Source organism: Aspergillus clavatus, genomic scaffold (genome assembly GCF_000002715.2).
Source record: "Aspergillus clavatus NRRL 1 1099423829802 genomic scaffold, whole genome shotgun sequence".
In the NCBI taxonomy this organism is placed as follows: domain Eukaryota; kingdom Fungi; phylum Ascomycota; class Eurotiomycetes; order Eurotiales; family Aspergillaceae; genus Aspergillus; species Aspergillus clavatus.
This window is the reverse complement of record NW_001517097.1, coordinates 2,693,065-2,706,495: the sequence shown is the minus strand read 5'-3', so window position 1 is coordinate 2,706,495 and position 13,431 is coordinate 2,693,065. Positions and strand designations below refer to the sequence as shown.

Genomic DNA, 13,431 nt, shown 5'->3' with positions numbered 1-13,431 from the left:
TAAGAACAGCTCCTCCTTGTTCCCAGTCACTCACAAATTCATCATATGAAATGACCCCAGAAACTGACCGTGCTGAGCTTTGTTCCCTTTCATAGATGGTATCTTCCCAGCAAAGCGCCATGTATGATTTAGTGGATACTGGCAGCCCAGCCAAGTATTTGATAAAGTCGCATCTCTGAGAGTGGACCACCGAGTAAACAGCGCGCACTAGATAAGAAACCACGATGAGCTGACGAGCACTTTCACAGAGCAGCCAGTCGTTCATATGGCTTTCAGAAAAGAGAGGGTCACGGTGTGCCTTGTCTCGGGCTGTCTGGCGACGTGCTAGTTCTGCTAGTTCTAAATCGGCAGTATCCTGCGCCAATGTACGGTCTAGTTGTTCAAGGAGCGGCTTATCGCTGATGCCACTAGCCAAAAATATGATATAGTAGAGAACCAAGGCTTGAATACGGTCCAGTTGATCTTGCAAATTTGAGGACGTTAAGTCACTTAGACTGGCGTTATTGACACCTGCGGTCAGGAGTTGGCGGTAAAAAGGCTTTTCTGCGTGTTTGCATGCTCGATATGCAGCGCAAACCCCGTAGGCTTCACGCAAATGAGGCGGAATATCAATATCCCGAGTGCGATCAACCAAGGGCTTGACGAGTGGCAATGAGCCCGTGTTCAGGAAATAATCAACGTAATTGACGAATGTCCTGATGCAGAACCCCCAGGTTTCCATGTCTTGAACGCGGGGCCAAAACTCCAAGATCCTGTATTCAAGTCGGGGCAATGATACATCAAAACCATCTGCTGCTCTGCGTTGGGGAAGTCGGCCAGAACCCGGCTGGGAAAAATCCCAGGCTTGACCCGAAGTCAGAGGACCCTCTGACAGCCACATTGGATTGGGGACATCTTCTCCTTGATCGGCGATCATGGGCTGTTCTATCCAATTCTCCAACGGGGCGAGTCCGCAGCTGCCCGAGCTAGTAGCAATACCCATCACACTGGATCCTAAAAGGGGATCAGTGGCTAGAGTCTGATCGTCTTCAGCCTGCGCAGGCGGATATGGATAGTGACAGGGAATGGATTTGTTGCAACAGCGAGAGCAACTTGGTCTCCCAAGGTCACATCGTCTCTTAGCAGTCACACATGATTGACAAGCTGTTTTGCGAAGTGACATGGTGATGGTCACACCTAGAATGATTCTGAATCGAATTTGGACTATGGGAATCATAATCAGGGTGTGTTTTGAGCTTTAAGCTTACGCATTGTGGTTATGATTGCGGACAAATGTGGGCCCGCGGAGTACTGTGGGGGGCTTCATCATCTGCAGCCAATCAATATAAGCTGATGAAAGGTAAATGATACACTGTCTTGGGGAGGTCTGTGCACATATATTCTACCTCCTATTTTGTATAGCCTGCTGCTAAGCATACTGAGATAATCTATAAGCTGAGGAACCATATCCAATCTATTTTACTCTCCCTAACAGCCTCCCTTGGACCCCTGTGGACTCTACTCTACTGAGAGAATTTCATGAAACCTAATGCACACAGTTGTGGTCGTAATGGCGTTGGATGTAGTGCTTACTTTATTGGTATTGCGTGTGGATTATATTTATATAGGATTATCACGTGAAGACTAGAAGTGGTTGTTAATTATTAATTTACTAGTATAGGTGCTTGCTACTCTGTACTTTTCACTACAGCACTACTGTGTACTATGCCTCTTATCAATTTTGGTATAGTGTGGGATCTCTTGTGGCAACTACCCTTGTCCTAATTTAGTATTAACTCATAAATCCTGAAAGCACGACACACCTAAGTCATTGGAGAATAATCATGGAAGCTAACACCGCCATCACATTAGGACTCATCAAAATTGCTCCTGCACCAGCTAGAGCATCGTCTGCCGATGTGACGAATGCCTACAAAACAGACTTGCCCACAATGCACTTTAATTGCCGAGCCTGTGTTCGCAAAAAGGTTAAATGCAACAGGGCTGTGCCAGCATGCTTGAGCTGCCGCAAAGCCAAGCTCCAGTGCGTCTACGAGGCTCACCTGCCGCCGAAGAGGACGCGAAGCGAGCTCAAAGACGTGTATGAGCGTCTCGCGCGGTACGAGCGCATCTTGCAGGACAACAATCTGCTCCCAGCGGCCTCTGCATCAACCCAAAGCAACAAGGAGACGGAGTCATCAACCCTCAGCACATGAGATCCAACCCCAGTACAAGACACGCAACCCGCTAGGGCTGGTAAACTGCTTTCCGCCCATGGCAAGTCTCGCTATATTGACAGTGTGCTTCTGAATGCTGGGGAAGGCGACCTGTACGAATTATCTGATTCTGACTCATATGAATATCACAACAACGACCCCGGAGCCGAGCAGACCACCCCAACTGGTCTTCTTGACGCCCTTGTGGCACGCACAGCCTCTGGGGCAATATATGGAGGCATCCAGAGCGTCACCGAGCAGCATCCCAGCTATGAGGCGGCTGTCATGCTCTGGAATGTGTACGTGCAAAATGTTGATCCTCTCTGCAAGGTTCTTCACGTTCCAACTGTGGCAAAAATGGTTGACATGGTCGCAAGACAACCTGCTGCCGCCTCGAAGAGTGACGAATGCCTGGTCTTTGTTATCTACTATTTTGCTGTGTTTTCCATGTCAAACGGCGACTGTCTGCAAACGTTCAACGAATCGAGGGCCCTTTTAATGTCGAGATATCAGACTGCTGTTTACCAGGCACTCGTCAATGCGCCGTGGCTGAAGACTACATCAATGCCGGTACTACAGGCTTGCACACTCTTCCTCATTGCCATGCGCACTCAGATTGACTCTCACACACTTTGGGTTCTGACGGGAATCGCTATTCGCCTTGCCCAACGTATGGGGCTACACCATGACGGTGAAAACCTTGGGTTGCCGCCGTTTGAGATTCAGATGCGACGGCGTCTCTTTTGGCAACTGCTTCCCCTCGACAGTTACGCGGGCCAAGTTTCCGGGACCGGTATTTCCTTGTTGCCTAATACCTGGGATACCAAGCAACCGCTCAACATTAACGATGATCAGATCTTCCCCGGTATGACGCAGCAACCTCAAGAGCAGAAGTGCGCTACGGAAATGATCTTCTGTTTGTCTCGGATTGAACTGTCCAATTTTTATACCCGAACGGGCGTTAAAACAAAGGAGATTGGTGGCACAATTCAATTCAGGGATGCAGAGGACATTGAGCGGCTCATTGATGGGGTTGAAGATCTCATCGAGATAAAATTTCTTCGGTACTGCGATATCTTGAACCCCTTGCACTTTTTGACGATTGGAATCGTGCGATCTGCAACTAACGCCGTCCGACTGCGTGCTCGAATGCCACCACTGATCAAGCGAACAATTACTGATACGCAAGGAAGAGACCTCTGCGGTCTTGCAGAAAGAATCCTCGATACAAATAGCACTATATACGGCAACCCAAGCATGAAGAAGTTCCAATGGCAAATGCAAGCTTTTTTTATATGGGACGCCCTTCTCTGTATTCTGCTTAGCCTTGCAGAAGCTGGATTCTACTCCACGTCGGAGCTAAGCACTATCTGGAACAAGGTTGCAGAAGTCTATTCGAATCACACGGAACTTGTAAAACAAAAAAGAACTCTGCACATTACCATCGGCAAAGCAACCCTGAAGGCGTGGCTTGCAAATCCCCCGAAGGATTCATCCCCAGAGCCGGGTTTCGTGACGGCTCTGCGCGCTCAACATGAACTGAAAGTCAACGGGAAGCAGGAGAGCATTAATGAGATGGAGGCAACCAATAGGGATGCAGATGGCGTCTTTGTTTTTGATGACGTTGTCGATAATGTCGATGGGACAAACATTGATCTTGATGGCGGCCTTACCCTCGACTCTTCGGATTGGGGGTTTTGGGATCAGCTGTGGACAGGGAACAACAGTCTGAGCTGAAGTAGGCGTCTTTGACGGCCCCGGTCATAGTGTAAGCCCATCGGGATCTGGTTTGGCTTGGTTGGTGGCCTCATATTTTGAGAGACTTTGAGCGGGGCCTGCGGTCTACCCAGTGCCTGCGTGAAATTGAATAACGAGGTGCAGTGATACAGAAATATTTAACATTACCATTTCATAAGGGCAGAGTTGACAGCACAGTCTGTCTACCGCCCGGCATCCGACAATCGCACTCGTTGGCCTCGACAGGTGATATGATGGCCAGTAGTACCAACCCCGTGCTTATTATAGGCGCGGGGCTATCAGGACTGGGCGACTTTAAACGAATGGTGGCATGATAACATCGTCTTCGAAGCCTCTCAGCCGGAACGAAGCCAAGGATTTGCCATTTCCTTACACGACTGGGGCTATTCCCCATTGCTAGAGGCCCTCGGCGGACTATCTCTGCGGAGCATGACTAAAGCCATTCCGCCGGACTGCTTCATCAGCGGCACTGGCTGGGATGATCTCGCGATACGGGATAACACGGACGGAAGAGTGCTGATTGCCCCGGAAGCTGATGCCCGTCCAGCTGTCATACGAGCTAATCGCAATGCCCTGCGAGCCTGGATGGCTGACTGTGGGGACGAAAAACTTGATGTGAGATAGGTCTCATAAGCTGAGGAGCATTTCGGGGTCGATCGGCAACGTCAGGGCGGTGTTTGATAATGGGGCCGAATATAAGGGCTCGTTGGTGGTCGCTGCTGGCGGAGTAACCTCGGCGGCTATGTAGGCCTAGATAGCCCATTGGCAAGCCATGTGAAGTTCAAAATACTAAAACCTGCACGTAGTGCATTCCAGGTCGCTCCATGCATCGTTCCGGAAGCGGTTCCTGTCGTAGTATACCGCGGCGAGTTCCACACCTCACGAGAAGATCTCGACTGCTTTGTCAGAAGTCCCCATGATCCATTCCTCTTTTTCATTTGCTTTATCCTAGGTAAGGGCTAACAGCGTGAACACTCAAATGTCACGATTTGTGCGTCCCGAGGAACCCTGGCAATTGCGACAGCTTTTTATCTTCAGGCAGTCGGGCATGGACATGACGCTGAAATGGGGAGAGGGCAAGATTTTCAGGGAGCCTTGGCTCAGGAGCACATAGGTGTTCTATACTCGTGTCGGCATCGTATGAGCGTCTCTTCATACATCAATCCCTATTCCGCATGGCCCACGTACAAGGCGAGCTTTCTTCTCCTGTTATCCCTAGATATGACCTAGAGTCCATCTTTAAGTACTGTTTATTCGTCCTCCCCACCACTTGAAGTCCTATAGATTCATAGTAATCCCATGATTATCACACACGCAAGTATTCAACTATCAGAAAGAACATGCTATTATACTCACTATACAAGGAAAGAAACGTGTCATCGCAAGACCATTTAGTATAGTGGTACAGTAGCTCTACCAATATATATCCCAGCCACGTCGATTGAGAGTAGAGTCAGCAACCTGCCATAGTGCTGTACACTTATTGGCGTCTACACCCCGGTTAATACGTTTTTAAATCGCCTAAGACTGTTCTAGCAGCTTTATATTCTTTTCCTGATAGCCGGGTGTCCGAAAAATGGCGCCTCCCCACTGGACATCGAGTCGGGCTCTCATGGGCTGTTCGGGGCCGAAGAAATACAGCCGGTGATTGGCTGCTGGATATCTCAAGAGCCTAAGGTAGTATATAAAGAACCAGACAAGCCTTGGCAGTTCAGCTCTTGCTTCGGAAATCAGAATCTTCGTCTCCGTTAATCTGATCCGATCTGATTTCCTAAGATGAGCGATAACAATCCGACCACATCTGAAAAGGTGGGAGCACCCTTCCCTGAAAAGGAAGACATCGAAGCAACCAGAGCGACGAGCGAAGCTGACCCCCCGTTCGACACTAAAGCCAACAAAGACCCGGATCTCGTCACTTGGAACGGACCACATGACCCGGAGAATCCCAAAAACTGGCCCAAAGGCGAGAAGTGGAAGAATACCTGGGCCGTTTCCCTTTTTGTCTTCATCTCGCCGGTATCATCTGCTATGATTGCCCCGGCCATGCAAGACCTCGCTGAGACCTTGGGAATGCACACCCAGATTGAGGTGTACCTCTCCATGGCCATCTTCATCCTCGCCTACGCGATCGGTCCTACCTTCTTCGGTCCTGCTTCAGAGCTCTATGGTCGTGTGCGCATCCTTCAGGTGAGCAACGTGTGGTATCTAGCCTGGAATCTTGGATGTGGGTTCGCCCAGACCAAGGCTCAGCTGTTTGCTTTTCGCTTCCTGGCTGGCATTGGGGGCAGTGCACCACTGGCAATTGGAGGAGTCGCTGTGAGGTAAGAAAATAATGGAACGGTTAGCGCATCGAGATACGATTTCCTTTTGCTAATACTTGTCTTACAGCGACATGTGGAGCGCCGAAGAACGCGGGAAGGCCATGGGCGTTTACACTCTTGGACCGCTCCTTGGGCCCGTCGTTGGACCTATTGCGGGTGGCTTCATTGCTCAGTACTCGACATGGCGCTGGGTCTCCTGGTCAACCTCTGCCGCCGCCGTCGCTGTTCAAATCGTTGGATTCATCTGGCTGCGTGAGTGTCATCCGGCGACGCTCCTGCATAAGCGCTGTGGACGTCTTATTGAGGCGACAGGCAACCAAAACCTGCACACTGAAGAAATGATATAAACGCTCGTCTATAAGCTGCTCCATGCCTTTGAGCAACCAGTACTCCTGTTCCTGACTCAGCCTATCGTCTTCTGTATGGCCACCTACATGGCATACCTCTTCGGCATCACGTATCTCATGTTCGCGACGTTCCCCGAAATCTGGACTGTGGTCTACCGTGAGAGCTCCGGCATCGGCGGACTCAACTACCTCTCCATCGCCATCGGGTCGTTTATTGGCCTCGTTTTCAACCTCAAGCTTGTGGACCGCATTTACAAGACTCTCAAAGCGCAGAATAACAACGTCGGCAAGCCTGAGTTCCGTATGCCGTCGCTAGCTGTCGGCTCTGTGATCAGCACTATTGGCCTCTTCTGGTATGGCTGGAGCATTGGGAACACGCACTGGGTTATGCCTAACATTGGTGCGCTGATCTTTACCATGGGTACCATCTCCTGCCTACAGGGCATGCAGACATACATCGTTGATAGCTACCAAACCTACGGTGCGAGTGCCATGGCGGCCTGCGCGATTCTGCATAGCTTGACTGGCTTTGGGTTTCCGCTCTTTGCTCCGTACATGTACGAAGCTCTGGGCTATGGATGGGGGACCAGCATGCTCGCATTCATCACCATGGGTATTGGCTGGGTTGCACCTTTTGCGTTTTGATACTTTGGGCCTAACCTCCGTTCCATTTCCAAGTATGCTGCTGGGTAGTGATGGATGCAACCGTTGTTAGAAAGTATAATGATAAGCTTGCGAAACAAGTCCCCTGATACTAGGGAATGGGATGAAGTACGATATTATGACTTATTTCAAATACCATAACCAGTTCTCACTTGCAAAATTTTCGAGAATGCGCTAATGATCTAGCATATAAAGTACTAGATATCTCCTTGAATGGCAGCAAGACAACTATGCCTAGCGGTGCTACCTGTGACTGTAGTCCCAATTAGGTCGTAGCTCTCAAAGTGGCAACAATAGGAGTACTCCCACTACTACCACTGTTCGGCATGGATGCACTGTAAAGTTCATGAGCGAGCTACAGTACCTGCTCTATTACATATGCACCCGTATCCGAAATCTAATCAACCATTCTACATGATCAGCTTGCTACTTACTGCACACCAGGAAAATCTCGCCCCATCCGGTAATCGAATCCGACGAACAGTCCCCACCAACACACTCTTCAACTCCATACACCAAACTCCCTTCATACGAAATTCACACTCAAGAACAAGGGAAAAGAAACAGAGGAAAGATGCACATCCATATCGCCATCCTCGACCTTGACATCCCCGTCTCAACCGTCTACGCTGCCCGTGGTCTCTACAGCTCCCAATTCACCAATCTCCTTGGCGCCGCCGCAGCACGCCTGTCTCAGACCCTCGGCAAAGGTAGAGAAATAACAATCAGCACCTCCTCCTACGATGTCGTCGGTGGTATCTTTCCCCCATTACATCTCCTTCGTCCATCACCACCCCTAGCTCGCAATAGAGAAAGCCCAGGAGAGCGCAGAAGTATAGACGCCATCCTCCTAACCGGCTCCTCCGCCTCAGTCTACCGTCCAGATCAATACCCATGGATCTCGCCCCTGCTGTCTTTCGTGACCGATGTGTATACAAACTGCTCGCACATTAAGCTCTTCGGCTCGTGTTTCGGGCATCAGGTCCTCGCGCAGGCATTGGTTCCCAGGTGTGTTGTGGAGGCTTGTCCTGCGGGGTATGAGGTGGGGGTTGGTGCTGTTGCGCTCTCGCGCGAGTTTATGGCGAGGTTTCGGGCTCCTTTGCTAGCTTCCCTGATGTCGGAGGCAGAGGTAGAGGAGAAAAGGGTGATGAGGCTACAGCTTATTCATGGGGATTGGGTTGTTGCTGAGCGCGAGCTGCCGGATGACTGGATCAATGTCGGTTCGACGACGCGGTGTCCCGTGCAGGGATTATACCGCCCTGGACGGGTACTAACCTTCCAGGGACACTTTGAGTTTGATCCGACTGTGAACCGGGAAACGTGTCTAAAGTTTGGGAGGAGGTGGGGCTGGGATGGGGAGTTAGTAGAAGGATATTTGAGGGAGATTGAGGTGAAGCATGGGGAGGATGATTCAGAAGTTGCGGCGGAGATGGTAGTTTTGTTTTTTGCCGGGGAAGATATGAGAGTGGGACATGCTGGTGGTGAAATTGTTGATAAGGCCATGAAGATGAAGGTGAAAGGCTGCTAATGCCTTCCTTGGAGTAGCCCGATTATGGAGTAACTGTCAGTGATAAGTAGAAAGACCACAGTTATGCGTACAAAGACATAGTAGTGAATTCTGGCGGAGGAGCAACATGGTGGTATCAATATCACCTCTCAGCAAGGAGTTACGCTTTTCCAGACTCTGAGCCAGTGAAGATGTTATCTGGTCCAGGCGAAGAGGCTCTCTCAATAGTTCATTGATTGATTACTGCAACAACTCACCAAAAGTGCTTGCGTTGATTGCTTCCCCATTGACACTCGATAAGACGCCGGAGCGACATCTATAAGAGCAGAAACCGGCTTGTAGCTCTAGCCTTAGAATGCTGTCCACGTCTGGTTCTCGATAAAGGTGTGGGGTATGATATGGTGCATGAATAGTGAGCTTGCACGGCCTGCTTTCTACGTACTCAATGGGAAGATCGGGTGCTAATGCCCATTGCCGAGTTGGAAGAGTCTGAGGTGGCGCAGGCAGAAGATCGGCCTTTCGCCGAACGACTGTGTTGAACACCCATATATACAGGGCCACCAATGCAGATATCATTAGCAAGGATAGTTGGGTTTTATATAATGATTATGAAGACGCACTGCACACGTAGGAGACTAATGGAAGTTATTTAGACCTGCTTTAAGATCCTCTAGCAGCCATCACTACTACCTGTACTAGTCACCTTCCTTATCAGATATCTATAGGACAATAATACTTAGAAATGTCTTATTTCTGTTTTGACGCAATGTATTTCACCTAGTAGAGATGCGAGACTTGCAGGTAGACGATTGGCTCAATTCAGCCAGTGACGGTTTTTGTATTACTAGCATCAGCGTTATGCATGGTACATTTAGCCAAATCATACTTAACAAGACCACAAGCCTGACTGTTGCAGCTTGTCTTTCAAATAGGAGCGGAGCAAAGCTGAAACAACGGTTTGTTGGTGGCATAAAGTCATACCAGGGGTGAATAACTTTCTGTCCTACCTCTAAGCTCAGCCTTGCCTCTTGTTCTACACGGCATAGATGCATCCACCTCTTGATACGTCTTTGTGGCTGTTATTCTTGGACAATAACGGTTCATTTCCGGAGATTTCCTGCAACTAAACTGGCTGGGGTATGAATCCACAATCTGCTTTCTGTCGAAGATCACCCAATAGTCACCGTAGCCTGAGTACTTTAACGGTCTACCTAATCATAAAACCATGGATGCTCCAATGCCTGACACGCTGTGGCTCGTTTGGTCGGGTCCAGGTTTGTGAGTCGCTGAATAAGATCTTTGAATGTTGGATCGACGACTTCGGGCCACTCGGAAAATAGTTTGTATGGGATGTGTTCCTCAGACCTTTCATCCCATAGCATCCTTAGGACCTGGCAACTAATCTCATCATCGGCAATGTGTTTCAGAAGACCTTTAATCCCGTCTGAGTCTCCAAAATACGACACTTGGCGTTGCAGGCGGATGAAAGCAGGCAGTGCACCCTGCGTCTGATGTTTTCTGAAATCCTCGTCAGGACCGAAGATGACACGCCCGAGCATAGCGTAGATGCACTAACAAGGCCATTTTAGTAAAACTCCTTTCAATTGGATCTAAGAAACTCACGACGACCCCAAATGAAAGAACATCAGTTGGTTTATTAAGCTCACCCTTGAAGTGCGCCTCAGGGCTTCGCCAATTGTCATTACCCGCAAGCATACCTTTGATACATCTGCCCTTAGGAAGGTACGCAGCATTTTCAAGGTCGATGATCTGAACCTGTTCAACCATAGTATTTTGACCATTGTGCTGGCATTCAACCATAATATTGTCTGGCTTGATATCTAGACTTAGTAACCTAAGGGACCGAACTGTAGTGCAATGGGGAGTACCTAAATGGACGACATCTCGATCATGTAATTCAGCAATACCTCGCAGACTAGCCTTAAGAATCTGCTTCTGCGCTCGTGGAGGTAAGCCCTTCTTGACTAGGTTGAGGAAGTCATCGGTCAAATATTTGTACACAAATATTTGTTGGCCCGGTATGGTGTCGCATGGCAATCGGATGAATGAACACTGCTGTAACTGGGGCCATATTTTCTCATGAAAGTTTTTGAAAATATCCTTTGGTATGTCTTTTAAAATAAATTGATCTTGTCCGGATCTACAATAATTAGCTGGCCTGCCAAATAATACGCGTGAAGAACGTCGGACTTTGCCAACCAGACGCGACCCATATGTGGTTTTTCTTGGAGTAGTTCTTTGAAACGGTAACATGATCCAGATGCCCCAATGCATTCGTTAGTCGCGGACGCCATTTTGACAATGTTCCTTTTAAACATGGTATTCTGGAAGATGCGGGTGTAGGCATGGGACCAAATTTGTTCTGCTGCGACACTGATGAAAGAAGGGAGGAAGCATCAGGTCGATGCTAAGGAGGGTGATGATGTAGCCAATCAATCAGCCTTCGTGATCGGCCATTTCGGCTCCACAAGAATCTCATCTTGGCTGGGAGCTCCCTCCAGTCTCCAACACAGGCGTGCTCGACCGGATTCAGATTGAAGATCCGGTGCTAATGCCAATTGCCGAGTTGGAAGAGTCCGAGGTGGCGCAGGCAGAGGATCGGCCTTTCGCTGAACGACCGCGTTGACCACCCATAGATACAGGGCCACCAATGTATAAGTTGAGGGCTCAAATCTCGTTCAAAAGTCAAGTCTCTTTACACAATGAGGGACACTGGATCAAAGACTTCTTTGACTTGACTGATCATAATCCATATAACTATTCAGTGGCCACCTATTGTGCTTCCTGGAAAATGTCAACCGATCATGCTCGCGTACCCGAGGAAGTCGATCCTCATTCAGAGTCCGATTACCCAAACGACGTGGACGCTGAGAAGGATATCTCACCGCAAGCACCCCCGGGATGGAACAAAACCAACCCCCCTGACGGTGGAATCACTGCATGGCTGGTTATTCTAGGAGCGTGGAGTGTGCTGTTCTGCAGTTTTGGGTGGATCAATAGTACGGCGTGAGAAGCTTCCTTTGAAGGGAAGACTATTTACTAAACTACTGCAGGCGTTGGAATTTTTCAAAATTATTATGAGAAGACTTTGCTACGCCAGTACTCAGCCAGCACGATTGCGTGGATCCCCTCGTTGCAAATCTTCTTCATGTACGCGATGGTAGGATTTCCCAGTTTCCGTCTCAGTTGCTTGCTTCCCCTTCATTCTCCATCTCATTGCTCGTCTCTCTGACCTTTAATCCTTCTGGGTACTGAATAGGGACCCGTCGTCGGTCGCTTGTATGATACATATGGTGCCCGTTACTTAATACTGGTCGGCTCACTGCTTCACGTCTTTGGTCTGATGATGTGTTCCATATCAAAGGAATACTATCAGGTGCTCCTTTCGCAAGGCGTATGTAGCGCCATCGGGGTGTCGATTATTTTCCAACCAGGTAAGTCGCATCTCTCTGTGGGCGTTGTGAACCTAGAAGAAACTAAGACAGCCCTATGTTCTAGCAATCAGTGTCGTTCCAGACTGGTTTGACAAGAGACGCGGTGCAGCCTACGGCATCGTGTCGAGCGGATCCAGTGTGGGGGGAGTGATTTTTCCCATCATGATAGAGCGATTCATCCCAGAAGTGGGATTCGGGTGGGCAATGCGGATAGGGGGGTTCCTGATTCTGCTTTTGCTCATCATCGCAAACCTGACTATCCGGTCTCGCCTGCCACCCTCGCCTCAGTCTCTAACGCGGGCCGCGCTCAGCCAGCCATTCCGCGATTCCAAAATGGTCCTGGTGATTGTAGGATTCATGTTGTTGACATTCGGGGTGTTTATTATCATCAACTACTTGGTCGTTGAAGCTCTCTCTCAGGGTATGGGGTATGATCTGGCTCAGTATTTGCTTGCTATTCTCAACGCTGGAAGGTAAGAGTGAATGACAGGACTTCGCAGTGTGCTACAGCTAACATTCTGATAGCCTATTTGGCTGTGTCGGTGCGGGTGTGCTGGCCGACCACTTGGGCGCCTATAACATCTTCGTTTCGGTCTGTTACCTGGCTGGGATCTTGATCCTTGCGCTCTGGATTCCAGCTGCTGGAAATGCAGCCATCATCGCATTTGCAGTCCTGTTTGGCTTCGCTTCCGGCGCATACGTAGCGCTTGCTGCTGCCCTCGTTGTCAAAATTTCTCCGTTCCAGCAAATAGGATACCGTATCGGTCTTATCTTCCTCTTTGCTTCCGTCAGCGGTTTGACCACCAACCCTATTGCTGGGGCCATCCTGGCCGACAATAATGGTTCATATATTGGCATGAAAATCTTTGCTGGTGTACTCCTGCTGGTGGGGACAACGTTGGTCTTTGCAGCTCGACTGAAGCTTACCGGGTTCAGATTGATTGCAAGATTCTAGTCTTGACGCAGCGGTCATTGGCTGGCAGATGACAAGAGGCATGACGTTAGGAAGGTAGTGAATGTTGCTACCTAGGCACCGCTGTTGTTTGTAACATCTAAATGGAAGCTGTGCCCTGTCTTGTTGTATAAGGCAAAATTAGAACAACGTTGTGATGATGGGAAGATACGAAACTTCGGCCGTCAATCAACTTTAATTCAAACTGCCCAACTCGTTTGTTTGAAGGCAGA

General features: G+C 49.2%; 6 protein-coding genes across 6 annotated transcripts; 5 read left to right on the top strand and 1 right to left on the bottom strand.

Annotated features, from left to right (window-relative positions):
- Window positions 1-1,823: 1,823 nt before the first annotated feature.
- ACLA_042560 (putative C6 transcription factor) lies at window positions 1,824-3,932 on the top strand (the record flags this gene model as incomplete). Its single annotated transcript, XM_001271458.1, has 2 exons — window positions 1,824-2,173; window positions 2,231-3,932. The coding sequence occupies 2 exons, from the start codon at window positions 1,824-1,826 to the stop codon at window positions 3,930-3,932; spliced, it is 2,052 nt and encodes a 683-aa protein (XP_001271459.1).
- A 450-nt stretch (window positions 3,933-4,382) lies between these two features.
- Window positions 4,383-4,577, top strand: nscC (FAD-dependent monooxygenase nscC; the record flags this gene model as incomplete). The annotated part of the gene is made up of 1 exon (XM_001271457.1): window positions 4,383-4,577. One exon carries the CDS (start codon window positions 4,383-4,385, stop codon window positions 4,575-4,577), a length of 195 nt encoding a protein of 64 aa, XP_001271458.1.
- A 1,152-nt stretch (window positions 4,578-5,729) lies between these two features.
- Window positions 5,730-7,266, top strand: ACLA_042540 (MFS transporter; the record flags this gene model as incomplete). Its single annotated transcript, XM_001271456.1, has 3 exons — window positions 5,730-6,274; window positions 6,342-6,526; window positions 6,662-7,266. 3 exons carry the CDS (start codon window positions 5,730-5,732, stop codon window positions 7,264-7,266), a joined length of 1,335 nt encoding a protein of 444 aa, XP_001271457.1.
- A 592-nt stretch (window positions 7,267-7,858) lies between these two features.
- ACLA_042530 (type 1 glutamine amidotransferase) lies at window positions 7,859-8,812 on the top strand (the record flags this gene model as incomplete). Its single annotated transcript, XM_001271455.1, has 1 exon — window positions 7,859-8,812. The coding sequence occupies one exon, from the start codon at window positions 7,859-7,861 to the stop codon at window positions 8,810-8,812; it is 954 nt and encodes a 317-aa protein (XP_001271456.1).
- Window positions 8,813-10,002: 1,190 nt separating this feature from the next.
- Window positions 10,003-10,579, bottom strand: ACLA_042520 (putative calcium/calmodulin dependent protein kinase; the record flags this gene model as incomplete). Its single annotated transcript, XM_001271454.1, has 2 exons — window positions 10,003-10,362; window positions 10,415-10,579. 2 exons carry the CDS (start codon window positions 10,577-10,579, stop codon window positions 10,003-10,005), a joined length of 525 nt encoding a protein of 174 aa, XP_001271455.1.
- A 1,024-nt stretch (window positions 10,580-11,603) lies between these two features.
- ACLA_042510 (putative monocarboxylate permease) lies at window positions 11,604-13,201 on the top strand (the record flags this gene model as incomplete). Its single annotated transcript, XM_001271453.1, has 5 exons — window positions 11,604-11,811; window positions 11,866-11,972; window positions 12,072-12,246; window positions 12,311-12,719; window positions 12,772-13,201. 5 exons carry the CDS (start codon window positions 11,604-11,606, stop codon window positions 13,199-13,201), a joined length of 1,329 nt encoding a protein of 442 aa, XP_001271454.1.
- Window positions 13,202-13,431: the final 230 nt, after the last annotated feature.